The 16,562-nt window shown below is 47.8% G+C and overlaps 2 protein-coding genes across 2 annotated transcripts in view; both read left to right on the top strand.

Moving 5' to 3' along the window:
- The window catches only part of LOC126539709 (uncharacterized), a 328,196-nt gene that overhangs the window by 97,107 nt on the left and 214,527 nt on the right, over positions 1-16,562 (top strand). The gene's annotated exons all lie outside the window — the stretch shown is intronic.
- On the top strand, positions 11,435-13,447 carry LOC126534839 (uncharacterized). The gene is made up of 2 exons (XM_072286641.1): positions 11,435-11,566; positions 12,065-13,447. Exon 2 carries the CDS (start codon positions 12,065-12,067, stop codon positions 13,130-13,132), a length of 1,068 nt encoding a protein of 355 aa, XP_072142742.1. The 5' UTR covers positions 11,435-11,566; the 3' UTR covers positions 13,133-13,447.

The following is a 16,562-nucleotide window of genomic DNA, read 5'->3' as shown; positions in this document are numbered from 1 at the left end:
TTTCTATTAAGCCGTTGTTTACGCCAGCGGTTTTGAATGCTCGTGCGTGTGTGTCAGAGGTGAAGCAGGTGGGTGTCTACCTCCTCGAGACCAGCAGTCTCTGGTCAGTGATGGCCGCAATGTCCTCTAACAGAGTCGTAGCCCATTCCTTCGGATTGGATATGTGGGCGGGGGTGCACGCTCAACGCAAACCAAGAAAACCAAATCCAACGCAGTTCCCCACTGTGTGGTCGGTCTGTTAACGTCTGAGTCTAGTTTCAGGCTAACGAGTGTTCCATTCTTGCATGAAAGCTACTTTCTTTGCGATTGAAATCACGCACGAGTAACGTAGGCAGACTTCCATTCGTGGAAACACACTTGGATATGACGGCGATGGTATCGTGAATGGCCACATTGGGTTCCAAATATATGCCACCAACTACAATCTTCTGGTTCACAATAATCGAACACCCCTCTCCGTGTTGGGTGAAACTACCAAGGTTGAGTTCTTCGACTGCTGAAGTTTTCGTGTTTACATATATTGAAACACCGGCGTTCCTCAAGGAGCCTTCCATGGATCACCTAGCACTGACCACCCTGCGAAGGTCTTTCAAGTAGTCCACGTTGTCTTGCTGAATGCCAGTTTCTGTAAGCATGAGAATGTCCGCCTTGGCCACGAGGCAATCACTAGAGAGGTCTCTGAAATGAGCCCCTATAGTTCGCGTGTTAACAAAGCCAGTCATAAATTTGTCTGAATCTTCAAGCGAACTCAAACATGTAGAGTAGGCTGTGTTGAGGGGGTATTGCTGCAAGCGTTCAAATTTGGTGTGCAAACTCTGATCCAGATTTCTGTATACGTGATAGAAACGATGGTCACCCTCAGAGTTTGTCAAATACAATCCGTCTAAGGGAGTGAACCTACTCAACGCTTCATAGACAAGCTTTTGGGGATGTTTCCTAGAATACTCGTAGACAACTTTGTCATAGGTACCCCCTTGGGATTTGTGGATGGTGATTGGGCACGATGGAAAACTGGGTGCGTTTGACAGACACGTGCCTGAGCCCCGCGGATTTAAGTGAGAAGGACACGCTTTGTTGCTTCAATGGCACCCACTTGAATTGTCTTCTGGCAACACTGTCTCAGAGAAGAGTATCCGGAAAGCGTTGAGGTCACTGCTGGAAAGGCCCCTGTCTTTATGTGATATCACAATTTTAAATGCAGAATGCACTGTCATTCCTCCGAGTGCCACTGCCTTTCTGGTGGTAGCCGTTATGATGTACGCATTCGTGGGCACTGCTTGCGATGATTCGCTGTACGATACGGCTTTATTCTTGCAATATCTGTTGTAGGCCTCCATGGCCATGCTTAAAATGAGTTTCTCCGCATCCAGCGGGGCCATTTAAGAAAACCCTGAGCGGTTGGGACCCGGGCATGACCACATGATGAATTATTTCTCGGATGAATTCTGACTGCCTCTCATTCAACATCCTCATACGCTCGTAGAACTCGGACGACAGCGAGAGTTGTCCCCATTTCTGAACTGCCAGGCAGGAAACACTTATAAATCTTTCGGTCGCATTGATAATCTCATCGCCCAAAATGTCAGTGTTGTCATTTTCATCCACGAGATGTCTAATCGGCCTCTATTCTGCCCCATCTTTGTGCAGTATGTAGTTTTCAGCAACAACTTCTTCTTCCCCTCCTTCAGTGCCACCACGCAAGATTCATTCGCATGCTTCAACTAGCTGTTCAGTGGTGACATGCGAAGTGAACTTATGCTTTACCTTCATGATGTTCTCTCTATGCTCATCAAAGATGGACTCGAATGCGTTTCTATCCAAGAGATTCATAGCTTTGCGATGCGGATAATAGAGCATCACGTGCTCTCTTTTGTAGTTTACGGGATCGTTTATGCTGTAGTCCCGACATCGCAAAACTGCCGGTTTGCGTCACTTTTTGGTTCGGTCGGTCTTGATTCTCTCCACCATGAACTTCTAGTTGAGGAAGCTGTTCTTTGTATTTCTCCAAGTCGATCTTTCTCCAGATGTCGTTGCTGGTACTGTGAATTCCTTCCACATCCATCACTTTTGTCTTTCTAGACCTCGGCCTCTCTTCGGGCTAGTTGGTGTTTATATATATGACATCTTGGCTCATCTCGCACATCGGCATTCGGAGGAGGAACCAAGCCACCACTTCCAAGCACAACTCCACCGCTCTGAGTATCTTTACTTCGAGGCGGCGCATGGTGGTTTCATTATCGAGCTCAAACTCATGTGATTCGCTAACCACTTCCTTGATGGCACGGCTCAGGTTGGATGTGCCCCTTGTTTGCCTTATTGACATATTCCACCACGCAAGAAGCGCAGGCATAGACGTCCAGTATGACCTGCAAATCCATGTTGGAATCTAGTATGGCAGTGATCCAGGGGTTGAAAGGATTCACCAAAGTTTGTTCCATGTCTCTCTTGAGCACTAGTGTGGGACGTGTGAGGCCAGCTCTGATTATGTTCAGGTAGTCAGCGTAGCCGTGAACCTCGTGGTTATCCTACATGGTTTGGAGGTCGGGGTAATCGGTAGTGTCTAAGGCCTCGTGCATCTTATCGTACTTCTTAAGCACGAGACACACAATACGATGCAGCGACTGATCCAAAGTCGTTGCATACATCCAACTGCGGATTACTGCCTTTTTAAAATTCTTGGCTCAAGTTACGTGAAATGCCAGGTTTACTTTTGTTCCATTTCGCATAATAGATGCCCTTGCTGTAATCTATTTACTTGCTATAGTTCTATATGTAACCTATATATGTGTTTCCTATGCTGCTAAAATTCCTAATAGGAATGGCAGGCGGAATGAATAAGTGATGTATACATTATGGCCTGCATACTGAGGGTGCAATGAAGCTCTACTGTTTTAATGACCCGTTTGGACCCAATGTGTCTAGCACATGAAAGTTGTGGACAGAATTTAGGCACACACGAATTTTTTGAGATGCATTTATTCAGCGTGTGCATGTGCAGGCACACTAATTGGTGTCTCCATCATGCAAAGGTGGCCACACTCCAAGACTAAGCATTGTCGGAATGACTCCCGCTTGGTAATGCAGGAGCACTTCTAGCAGGTGCACCTTGCATTGTTCCCTAGGGTGAACTGGCACATTGTACATGACATCTGCTGGTGAAATCAGAAAGTGCTCAGTTCTGTTGAGCCTTTCCTCCTGCAGCTGGGCGTCCACTCTTGATATCATAAGGTCTGTTTGAGATTTTCGCTTGTGTCTCTTTGTTTGCCAAGTAGTGCGCGTGTTAGTGGAGGCGGCTTCGTGTGTTCGTGTTGGGGAGTGTGAAGAAAGGGAGGAAGGCTGTGAAGATTGAGCGGGGTCATGGGGCAAGATGTTTGAAAGAGGTGTAGATGATCGTGTTTGCGTTATGTCTTCATGTGGGAGTTCAATGTACATTGTCTCTTCATTGCTGGCACCATGGTGGAGCAGCATGGAAGCAAATAGCCCTTACGGGTCATCTTCAGTGTCCCTAAGGACCTCGTCTAATGAATTTGGACCATCAGCCAGGTAGCTTGTTGTTCTAAGTGAGGAAGGAGAAGTGCATTAAATCGTTGTTTTGGCGTAAGCCAAGAAGGGGAAATATGGGCATAAGAGTATTCCATAACCTCAACATGAATAAGTTTTTGCTATCCGAGTAGAGAGTTGAGACTTTCAAACATGAAGTGCAGTACAATCACTACAGTTTGAAGAATGCAAACATCCATTCAGACACACAATGTTTGCTTAATGGAAGTGTAAAGGGGGTTTATTCGGGTCGTAGAGAAGCAGCGACCAACGCGGCAACAGCAGGTAGGGCGCAGCCAGCGAGCGAACAGCGTACGAGCCACGCGATGACAATGGGGCTTTTCAGCCTGCCGATCTTCTTCGTCACAATCACCCCCGGAATTGAAGAGTAGCCATCCTGGCGACCTAGGAAGAGGTGGGCGGATCGTAGTACTGCTTCAGCCGGTCAATGTGTACAGTCTCTCGCCCTCGTCGACGGAGATCGGGAGATGGCGATACGGGTTCGACCACGTAGTTCACTGGTGATGTTTGTGCAACCACGCGGTAGGGCCCGTGGTACTTCGGGAGGAGCTTGGACGAAAGGCCAGGAGCAGCAACAGGCGGGACCCAAAGCCACACGAGTGAGTCGACGGGGAGAGGGTGAGGGGGAGGATTGAGGTCATGGCGCTCTTTTTGGCGGCACTGTTGAGCAGACGTCAAAGAACGGGCCAGTTGTCGGCATTTCTCGGCGTGCTGAGCAATCGCAGAAACAGGTGAGCATTCAGCAGGGTCCGGCCGGTACGGGAGAACAGTATCAATGGTGCTGGAGGGATGGCGGCCGTAAAGCAGGAAGAATGGCGAGAATCCAGTAGTGGCTTGAGAGGCAGTGTTATATGCGTAAGTGACGAACGGAAGTACAAGATCCCAGTTGGAGTGGTCAGATGCAACATACATGGATAGCATGTCACCAAGAGTTCTGTTGAATCGTTCTGTTAAGCCATTGGTCTGTGGATGATAAGCAGTAGTAGTGCGGTGAATAATTTGGCATTCAGATAGGAGTGACTGCAGGACGTCTGAGAGGAATACGCGGCCCCGATCGCTCAACAGTTCGCGAGGGGCGCCATGGCGGAGAACGAAGTTGTTTAGTATGAACGAGGCGATGTCTTTTGCTGATGCAGCAGGCAAGGCGACGGTTTCGGCATACCGTGTCAGATGATCTACGGCCACAACAATCCATCGGTTGCCAGCGCCAGTAAATGGAAGAGGCCCGTATATATCAATGCCGACGCGGTCGAATGGTTGAGCTGGGCAGGGAAGTGGTTGGAGAGGTGCGGTGGAGAGATGCGGGACACATTTGCGTCGCTGGCAGGCAATGCAGGAGCGCACGTATTTGTGGACGAAGGTGTACATCCCTCGCCAATAATATCGTAGGCGAAGCCGTGTGTAAGTTTTTGACACTCCGCCGTGACCACACTGCGGGTCAGAATGAAAAGCGGAGCATAAATCTTGTCGTAGGTGGCGAGGTACTACTAAGAGCCATTTGCGGCCGTCATTTTGGTAGTTGCGGCGGTATAAAAGTCCGTCGCGGATTGTGAAATGCTGCGCCTGTCGGCCTAACGCTCGAGGTGCCGAAGTTGCCGGAGGATTTGATAAAAAGTCGAATATCATGACGATCCATGGGTCTTTTCGTTGCTCCGATGCCATGTCCAGGATGTCAAGTGGTGAGATGTCATGTCTATAAGTAGAAGTGCTGCTGTCTGAAGTAACTGGGGAGCGCGAGCGGCCATCGGCGTCAGAGTGTTTGCGTCCAGAACGATAGACGACACGGATATCGTATTCCTGGATTCGGAGGGCCCACCGAGCGAGGCGGCCCGACGGGTCTTTTAGGTTGGACAACCAGCAAAGAGCGTGATGATCCGTCACCACGTCAAAGCGTCGACCGTAGAGATATGGACGAAATTTTTGAAGAGCCCATACGATAGCTAGGCACTCTTTTTCTGTGACTGAGTAATCGGCCTCAGGTTTCGTGAGGGCACGACTAGCATAAGCGACGACGTATTCGGCATTAGTGTTCTTGCGTTGTGCGAGCACGGCACCAAGGCCGACACCACTGGCGTCAGTGTGAAGTTCTGTAGGTGCGCTTGGATCAAAATGGCGCAAGACTGGCGGAGACGTGAGGAGGTGACGAAGAGTCGTAAAGGCATCATCAGAGGCTTCCGACCAACCAGAAAGTTCATTGTCGCCTTGAAGAAGTTGGTTAAGTGGTGCGATCACTGTAGCAAAATTGCGAACGAAACGTCGAAAATAGGAGCATAGGCCAATGAAGCTGCGCAGTGCTTTCAAATTAGTGGGCTTCGGAAATTCGGATACGGCGCGAAGTTTATCAGGATCAGGAAGAATGCCTTCTTTGGAGACAACGTGGCCTAATATAGTCAGTTTTCGAGCTGCAAATCGGCACTTTCTTAAGTTAAGCTGGAGACCAGCATTCCGCAGACAGGTCAAAACTTGATGTAAACGCCGAAGGTGGGTCGGAAAATCAGGGGAAAAGACGACAACGTCGTCAAGGTAGCAGAGGCAAGTATGCCACTTTAGGCCACGTAGGATGCCGTCCATCATGCGTTCGAAGGTGGCGGGTGCATTGCACAGACCGAACGGCATCACAGTGAATTCATACAAGCCATCTGGTGTTACAAATGCGGTTTTAGAACAGTCAGCGTCCGCCATGGGCACCTGCCAGTAGCCAGAGCGGAGATCTAAGGAGGAAAAGAACTCCGCTCCTTGCAAACAGTCAAGTGCGTCGTCAATACGTGGCAACGGGTATACATCCTTTCGGGTAACCTTGTTAAGCCTTCGATAGTCGACGCAAAATCGTATGGAGCCGTCTTTCTTTTTAACTAGGACGACTGGTGATGCCCAAGGACTACTAGAAGGCTGGATGACACCGCGATTGAGCATGTCGTTCACCTGGTCATTGATAACTTGTCTTTCAGTCGCCGATACTCGGTAGGGACGCTGTCGAATTGGTGCGTGGCTCCCAGTGTCGATAGTGTGCGAAACAGTCGTTGTGCGGCCGAGTGATGTTGCTTGGCAATCAAATGAGGAAGAGAAGCCTTGGAGCAAGCGAAGAAGTTCGTCGCGCTGCGTCGTCGTAAGGTCACTGGCAATAGCTGGCGTAAAAGAACCCGGTAGGGACTGTGGACGCGATTCCTCGAGAGCAGCAATATAAGTGGAGTCGTCCATCGTGTCAAATATTGAAGATGAAGTCAGTGGCTCTGCTCTGCCAAGGCTTTCACGGCGGCGTAAAGTAATTGGTTCAGCCGATGGGTTGGAGACGCACATGAGAGAGGCGCCAGCTTTGAACTCGAGGACGGCGAACGGCAGTGGTAGTGAACGGCGGCGAACTAAGAGTTCAGACGGAGCGAAGAGTACTGTGCCGTCATCTACATAGTCACAAGAGATACTGACAAGGGTGGAAGACCAGGCAGGTATAATGGTGTCTTCTGAAACAGAGATTTTGCGGCAATGGTCCTTATGGTCTGTGATAATATCCGTCGAAAACTGAAACAGCTCGATTTCGGCGCGGGCGCAGTCAATGATCGCATGATGTGTGGAGAGAAAGTCCCAACCTAATATGACGTCGTGTGAACATGATGGCAACACGACGAATTCTATGATATAGAGGACGTCCTGAATGACGACACGAGCAGTGCAGGCGCCGGATGGCTCGACGTGCTGCGCGTTGGCAGTTCGAAGAGACAGTCCAGAAAGCGGTGTCGTCACTTTTCCGATCTTGCGGCAAATACGGGCATCTATCGCTGAAAGTGCAGCGCCGGTGTCGACAAGTGCTAGCGTCAATGTTCCTTCTATTGCGACTTCAATAACGTTCTTCGGGGAAGTGTGAGGCCTTATACATTTCGCTGGCACCGCAGTTCTCGCCTCCTGAACTGCGATATTTAGTTTTCCTGGCGCAAAGGGCTCCGACGCCGGTGCATGGGTGAAAGCGAGCGGCGGCGAGGAGAAGGTGAACGGCGAGCAGCGGAGAATGCGGTGTCGACAACAGGAGGAGAGTCAAAGGTGTCCGAATAGTTGCGGCGTTGGTGGAAACGTGGCGCATATGGACGCACATTGTTGGGGACGTTGGGGGTAAGGAGGCGACAGTGACGTGCTACGTGTCCAGCACGGCCACAATAAAAACAAATCGGCCGATTATCTTCCGTGCGCCAATGATCTTGAGGTCGTGCATACTGCACCAGTGGCCGGACCGGAGCGGATACGGGCGGGCGCAAAGGCGGGCGAAGGGGACCGTAGGTCTGTGGTGCAGGCCTCGAAGCGACTTCGGCGTACGTCAGGGGAGCGGCAACCGGAGCCTGCTGGAGAGAAGGTGGAATGTGGTCGGCTACCTGCGCCTTGATGACAGATTGGAGAGCGGGCGCCAACGGAGAATTCGACTGGCCGTGCGTGAGGGGAATCAGAGAAAGCTGACGAGCCACCTCTTCACGGACGAACTCCTTGATCTGTAGCAGTAGCGACGTATTATCCGGGGAAACCGCCAAGCTCGACATTGAAGTCGCCTGAGGAGGCGATTGGCGGGTGGCTAGGCGTTGTTTGCGGAGTTCGTCGAAGCTTTGGCAGAGACTGACGAGTTCAGAGACTGTCGCCGGATTTTTCGCCAACAGCATCTGGAAGGCGTCGTCTTCAATGCCTTTTAAGATATGGCGGATCTTCTCGGCATCAGCCATTGTGACGTCAACGCGGTTGCAGAGGTCGACAACATCTTCTATATAACTTGTAAATGTCTCCCCGCACTGTTGCGCACGACTGCGCAAACGTTGCTCGGCGCGAAGCTTGCGAACGGCGGGGCGCCCGAATACCTCCGTCACGTTAGTTTTGAAGGCTGGCCACGTCGTGAGATCACGTTCATGGTTGCGGTGCCACACGCTGGCGACACCGCTCAAATAAAACGATACGTAATTCAGTTTTTTGGTGTCGTCCCAGTGGTTGTGGATGCTCACCCGGTCGTAGTCAGCGAGCCAGTCTTCTACGTCATGGTCTTCGGTACCGCTGAAGATGGGTGGGTCGCGTTGACGCAGCGGGCCGGGGCAGACCACGGTAGTCACCGGGGCAGCGGGTTGTGGTTGCGGTGATCCTTCTTCCGGCATAATGAAGACAGGCTGCAGTGTCCGGTTGCGAAGTTCCAGAATTGCGGTTGTACCCAGCAGCTCCACCAATTGTAAAGGGGGTTTATTCGGGTCGTAGAGAAGCAGCGACCAACGCGGCAACAGCAGGTAGGGCGCAGCCAGCGAGCGAACAGCGTACGAGCCACGCGATGACAATGGGGCTTTTCAGCCTGCCGATCTTCTTCGTCACAGAAGGTTCAAGTACCTGTTTGCTGGCCAACTTGACCAGAAAGTGTCAGCTATTCCTACAGTGTCTGCTTTCCATTATATTCTGCTGCTTGCTGAAGCAATTTCTGAGGATTTCCTGTATATTTTTGTTGTGTTCTGATGCACGATGTCGTTTAAAAGCAGAACAAAAGCATTTTTTGATTACCTGTCTGTACTGAAATCATTCAAACGCACAGTCACTGTTTCTCACAATGAAAACAACGCAACACACCAAGACAGGCAAACGGAAAGGGCATCACTTGCAACTAACTTTACTCCTTGAAAACATCGCAGTATATCGCCACACCTTACATACGCAGCAAGGATCCGCGCACCACACCACCATAAATCTGTCAATATCAGGCATGTGCTAGTTTGAAAAGCATCTAAAGAATTCAAGCTCAGCACTGTGCAACACTACTGACGTATCACTAATACAGATATCTTTTTTTTTTATGTAGTATGCCTCCAATATTTCTCATGCCAGCACCTCATTGCTGCTGCCAAGAATGTCAATCCTTTTAAACCTTGCCTTACAATGACAGGATTCATAGTGCACAGGTAAATATGTCCTGAGTGGTTATTCTTTAACGAAAGTTCATGTTGTTGAGCTTTGTCGTTAACATATTGCCCCGTTTGGCCGATGTGAACCTTGCCGCAGCTGAGTGGAATTTCGTAAACCACACCCGCTGCACAGGTGACTTGGGGCCTTGCATGCCTCTTACCACATGTAGATGGGTGAAGTGCTTTTGAAATCCGCAGGCACAGGCCCAACAGCTTCCTTGGTGCAGATAAGACCAGAGGTACCTTGTACCTATGAGCTACCTTCTCAAAGTCATGCACAACTTTATGTACGTAAGGTACAACTATTGGACTTTTTTTCCATCAAATGCCGTTCCTTCTTTTTTCCTTTCAATTTTTGAAGGAAGGTTTCAGCTACTGCACCTACGACGGAGCGAGGATACCCAGCTGAGTAAAGCCAGTTCACCTGTCAAAGCTCTCTGCCATCCTGTGAGGGAAAGATCTCACCAGCGTGCCTTCCAAAACCACAGAGGCAATACCTCTCTTAATGACTGTTTAGTGGGCCACATCATAGGGTATGAACTCTTTACATGATCGAGGATAGTAGACGCTCTTTCCTTTCACTCGTCTTCCTTGGTATGTTGCATCATTTTTGTTGTTAAGAAGCATGCACCAACTAGCCCAACGACAAGTGTTATTAACAGTGACTGGTGTGGCTTCACAAATTTTAACAGTGTACCTCTTGCTCACTCACATGCTGCACAACAGTATACATTGGTATTCTGCATTCAAAATCTCTTGCAAGATAGTATTTCATGCAGAACAGGAGTTTAAAACATACGGGCATGGTTGTACAATGTCCATCAAAAACAGCATGAGGTCGAAATATTTCCATTTGGAAACAGGTTCTCCCGCTCCAGCTCTGCTCTTTTTTGCTAACTCTTTTATCTTCTTTTCAAATGTATCGCGCAGGTTCCGCCAGCGGCGCACAATCAGGTCAATGTTCTCTGAAAAATTTCACAACCACATATGATTGAGTGCTGCAACCATCAATGAATTTCGCATTAATTGTGCACACGGAAGGAATCAAGTTCAAAGATTTTGAGTACAAAATTTGGTGCAACTTAAAGAACAATGTGGAAAGTGTGGTCACATGAATATGCCCTTTTGTCAGGTATATGCATAGCTAACACTATCGTGTACTAGCGCACTTGCGAATGAGGGAATAGGCCTCGAGCGCTGCTGTTTCAAATCAGACCTGCAGCGCCACTGCGGCGGCGGCTGGCGAAATGTCCCTGTTCCATCCGCACAGCCGCGCCTAGCCGCAGCAGGTGGACGATGGCCCCTAGCAACGCAAGCGTGTGTACACGGCGAAAACAGTCGACCTCTATCTACTGTTGCGTGTGCGGATGTCATAACAGCTACAAGAACACGGCAGGGAAACTGCCGAAGGTGCAGTTTTATCACTTTCCTTGGAAATCGTACGAGGCTGATCGGCGACAACGTTGGATCGCTGCCGTTCGGCGCACCCGGTAAGCAAGCGCGTCATGTCTTCGCGCGGTTTCTATCGCTTTCTCTCAAGGTAATATTAACACATTGTTGGTTCCCTTGTTTTCTTTTATTATTTTTAGCCCGAATGGAGATTTGTGGCAGCCAGTGCAACGCAGGACAGTCATCTGCAGCGCTCACTTTGTCGGTAACAAAGCGAGCACGATTGCCGGCCATCCCCCCTATGTGCCAACTGTGTTTCCGCCGTGTTACAAAAGAAGTGATGCAGTACTACCGGCATCAAAGCTCGACAGATATAAGAGGTGAGTGTTATTAATAGAAAGGTTACCCGTGAAGTGGTTAGAATAGGCTGTGAAAAAAATTGCTGCGATGCTACAGTTCTTTACGACTTTGAAGCGCGGCTGAACCGATAGTTCAAAGAAATTGTTGCGCCTCCATGAAAACTGAAAATGTATTGCAGTATTCATTAAGCGGGCTTACAGCTGTTTTTTTATAGGGCTCAGCGACGTCGCGCAGTGCTTCAAGCGCCGACATCCAAGAGCGCAATCACGGCGACTGCAGAGAACTCCTCGACTGACTTCGCCGACGAAATCATTGCATTACCGGAAGAAACGGGCACATCCGCATCCGTGGTGAGCAGACGTGTTATATGTTTATTATTATCACGAGAGACTAGCCTTCAGGCGTGTTTCGTTTGCGTCAGTGGCCTAGCCAGAAATTTTGGACGAGGCACGCCCTTGACACGGAATAGGTGCTGGGTAGACAGGTGTTTACCTCTCGTGCTCGGTGTCCCAAAGTAAACAGAAAAAAAAATTATTTGGGAGTGACACTTGCCCTGATGTACCACCCTCAGGCCACACCCCAGTTTACTGGAAGCACTGTGTTGTGTCTTAATTCAAGCAGTGTTTCGAGGCATTTCATTTCATGCACCAATGATCATAAGTGGTCCTAATGGCAGGGAACATGTATTCGATCGCGACTCCACTTAACTAATATCTCATCACTCAATTATTCCTGTCAACCAAGACATTATTCTTTTGCTTGAGATTAACGCAACATTTCAATGCGTTCAAGTTCTTCCCAAGCACTTAAAACAAAGCTTGACGAGATGCTTTTCTACAACTTTTCAGATGACCCAGACAGATGCAGACTTTAACGGAGGTGTTTGCACTCTGTTCCTCTCTGTGACAGCAGAAGGCGCCGCATCTACACAAGTTTGCCATACCAGCATTGTTGAGAAAGGTGTACAAGCAAGTGCCTCTGTGAGATCGACAGCTATCGGACCGAACGAGCGCAGCTGTGCATTTCTTGGCTACAATTCTCTGATCCAGAGAAAGGATGCCTTTCGTGAACTGTGTGGTGTTAGCGCAAACGTCTTTTCTCTGTTATTGTCTGTGCTTTCACCCATTGTTGTGAGAGAAGTGGACGTGCCGATTTTCCAGAAGTTGTCCATATTCCTGATGAAAATGAAGCTGGGCGTTTCATTCGCCAGCATTGCAGTGCTTTTTGGCCTTCATCGCACGACAGTTAGCCGCATATTCTACTTTGTATTAACTAATCTGTTAAATGCAATGCAGAAATGGATACCGGAGCCATCGCTTGGAGCAGTACAAGCCACGATGCCCACATGTTTTAAGCTGCACTTCCCACGCTGCCGCTACATAATTGATTGCACAGAGCTTCGCACAGAAGAACCACCCACCACAGAACAGAAACGTGCCCTGTTTTCGCATTACAAAGGTGGCTACACGTTGAAGTTTTTGATAGGTATATTGCCAAATGGAACAGTCACCTTTGTGTCACAGGCGTATGGTGGCCGCACCTCAGACACTCACATTACACTGGAGTCAGGGTTTCTTGATCGCATAGAACCAGGAGATGTTATTTTAGCGGACAAGGGTTTCCCTGGAATTAAAGCACCCACTGAAAGCCAGAAGGGAATTATTGTGCTACCACCATTTTCGAAAGGAAATGTTCAATTCACCCATGAAGAGCTGGAGCGAACCTATCATGTCGCACAAGTGTGTATACATGTTGAAAGAGCTATACAGAGACTGAAAATGTTTGGCATAGTGAATTCAAGGGTGCCTATTGATCTGATTCCCCACATGAGTGACATAATGCGGATGTGCTGCATTCTTGCGAACCTTCAGCCACACATTATTGAGCCAAGTAATCCAGACACAGAGTTAGTTTGAATGCTCATTTTGATAAATTTGTTGGGCGAAAAAGCAGCCTTTTGAATATGCTGGGCTGAGGCTGACATCACTGAATGTTTGTCTACTATGCATGCTTAGTTGTAATGGTTCCAAAAGAGCACTTAGGTCGTTCTCTCAGTGGCTAAGCCAACCTTTTCTTCAATGTTTAAGCTGCAGGTGATAATGGCGCATACACGTTGGCTTATGGGGAATGCAGCATAGCAGCAGCTGTAGCGGCACTGGCATGGTGTTTTTTTGTATAATAAGTTGGCACGTGATGTGATGGATGGTAAATACAAATACATTTTAAAAATATACGATTTTCTGTGGTTCATTTTAAATTCACATACGTGGGTACCTGCACGTGAGCTGAGAGTGGAAGCTTCTCAAAAGCCATGTCAATTACTGCAAATGAAAAAAATGTCGTGCATCTTTCAAGGTACAGTAATTGTACGACAGTCATATTGACACTAAACTGTGAAACTAAACTAGATATCTAGCACAACATTACTGCCGAGGAGTGTTGATAATCCAGAGCCTGAATGACATGCATGTTTCTGTAGAAGTTTTTATTGTAAAGTGTCACAATACCGACATTCCTGTGTAGGCACAATACAGAAACTCTTGTATGGAAATTTAGATGAACATTGAAACACAATACAAATGAAAGTCAGGGCCACCACTCGTACCCAGCTGTGAGACGTTTGTAAATATGTTTAAAGAGACAAAAATATTGCACCAGAAAAACATTTGAAGTATTAGCACAGACATCTCCAACACACAGTCAATTATATACCGGTCTGTTGTAAGCACACGGGAGCATTTGTTTGAAAGTATAGCAGCAATTCACATGAATATTGGCAAACATTACTGTGTTTTTACTACTACAGAGTGGCACTGCTGGCACTAGCCGTGCATGGTTGCATAATAAAGCTACAAAGGCATACTGACAAAATGTATTATTCCCTATTGGACTTAGCAGAAGTATAAACTAAAATCCCAGGGTCTGGGGTATGTGCTCTGCCAGGACACACAAAAATGCAAACAAACAAATGCTCTGAATCGGTGACTAGACTACTATTCATTTACGGAAGCTCTTGTACGCTGCAATGTCAGTACTGCCAGGACTCATTGTCGCCTTTCGGCCAGGAGCCCTCAAGCATCAGTGACGAATACATCGTTAAATCGAAAAGATGTTGATTCACATCATGCTGGTTGCGGGAATCTCTCCAGCATCTCAAAACGCGGCTTAAACGTCTTGCTTTTCCAAGTGGACTTAGCAGAAGTATAAACTAAAATCTCAGGATCTGGGGTATGTGCTCTGCCAGGACGCACAAAAATGCAAACAAATAAATGCTCTGAATCGGTGACTAGACTACTATTTATTTACAGAAGCTTGTGTACGCTGCAGTGTCAGTACTGCCAGGACTCATTGTCGCCTTTCGGCCAGGAGCCCTCAAGCATCAGTGACGAATACATCGTTAAATCGAAAAGATGTTGATTCACATCATGCTGGTTGCGGGAATCTCTCCAGCATCTCAAAACGCAGCTTAAATGTCTTGATTTCTCCAGACCACTTAATAGGGGAAACATCATTCACCTCATTTGTCAAATGCAGTATCAGTCTCAATACGACACCCCAAGGGGATTACTTGACAGAGCTGATCGTTATCAATGGCCGCGACAATGCCGAAGCCGTCGGTACCTTAGACGCAAGGTGACAAATCCTTGCACCTGGACACGAAAAGGTGCTGAGCATTTCATTATTTTGAGTCACCTTCTCTGGCTCTCTTCGCACCAGCCATCTGGCCGTTGGTCGCAATTATCCCGAGCCATCCACTATGGCGTCTCTCACAGCCCGAGTCACTTTGGGACGTTAAACACCATAAACCAACTTAGAGTACCATTAACATTTACCGGAACGCAAAGGTCTAACACATTTCAAAGCACTAGAGCAATATCACTGGTGCATCACGTAGTACATAAAAGAAGCAAAACAATGAGAATGCTTTCAGGTATTTTAAAACATTTCAAAGCACTAGAACAATATCACTGGTGCATCACATAGTACATAAAAGAAGAAAAAATTAGAATGCTTTCAGGTGTACTTAACTATCTCACTCAAGAAATGTTTAAAATAAAAGGTCTCAAGTTTGGGCACATATTCTGCGAGGAAAGTTTCATCGCGCTCTACACATACGGTGATGCTTTGCTGTGATGAATAAATATAAAGAAACGCTTCTCTCATGCCTAAAATGTACAGCATAAGCATCATCTGAGAATAATACTGGTGCGTTTTCTTCAGCCGAAGTTGGCCATTCACATAGTGAATGTATGGCACGAAGCTTTCTTCGTGTTCATGGTCGATGAGTTTCCTATCCTTTAGAGAAAATGGGCACTTTATCTCGATCAGACACATTCTTCCATCTGAATCCAGAATGCCATCTGGGCTGCAGCATAGCCAGGGTTGCTCCGGGTGGATGAAAAGGCCAACCTGCAAATCAAAAGAGTAGCATAAGTTTCAAGCTCTCTTTCAAAGTATGCATTCATCTTTACTTCGTGGATGACAGTGCCAAGTGCTGTGGACAGCTCTGCTCTTGCTTCATTTTCCATTTGTTTTCCTGCACAAAGCATCAGTAAAAGGTGACTCCACAGTCAGCACCGGTAAATGTTTGTCATGCTATGCGTTAAATATCCGTGAACTTCTTTCATACAATTTAGCACAGTGCCTAGATTATCTAGCCTATTTCTGAATTCTAGCTTACCATAAGAAGTTGCAGCAGATGAAAAGAACCTTGGCCTCGCAAGGGAACTTGCCAGAGTCTCATAGTTGTTGCACCTGGTTTTGACGCGGTGTGCACTGCTGCTAGTGATTCGCAGACGGCGTTCTGTGTGCCATCTGTGATAAGGTATGCTCATCAATAAGAGGAAACACAAGAAACACAAGTGGATACACTAGGTATAATATAGCAACAAACCTTGTCACTGATGCTTGCCGCCTTGTTGCTAAAGCAATTTCTACAACCTCATCCATGCTTTTGCTTATCGCACACTCATAAAAGCATTTCTCCTTTGCTGAGAGCGTGGACAACATGTCACTTTTTTTGAGCCTCAGGGGTAATGTGCTTGAAACTTCAAAGCTATGGTGAAGCTGCCGCTCATTATCAAATATTTTTTTTACGAGGTCGCAGTGCGACTCGTCAGTTTGCTTGGCAGCAACGGCGACAACAGCATCAGGTGCCTCAATCGCGCAACTCTCTTCAAAATTTATGACATGCCTGAACGCGCAGTTCACGTCGGGAAACTGGCTGTGCACGACTGTCGGGCTGAGGGGCTTCAGGATTGGCTTTATGATGGGACCACCTGAACGAAAAACACAGTTGCACATGTTCAAAAAGATTTCGCAAAGTGCAAACAGGCGCTCACACTT

Source organism: Dermacentor andersoni, chromosome 2, assembly GCF_023375885.2.
Source record: "Dermacentor andersoni chromosome 2, qqDerAnde1_hic_scaffold, whole genome shotgun sequence".
NCBI lineage: Eukaryota > Metazoa > Arthropoda > Arachnida > Ixodida > Ixodidae > Dermacentor > Dermacentor andersoni.
This window is presented reverse-complemented; position numbering and strand designations above follow the sequence as displayed.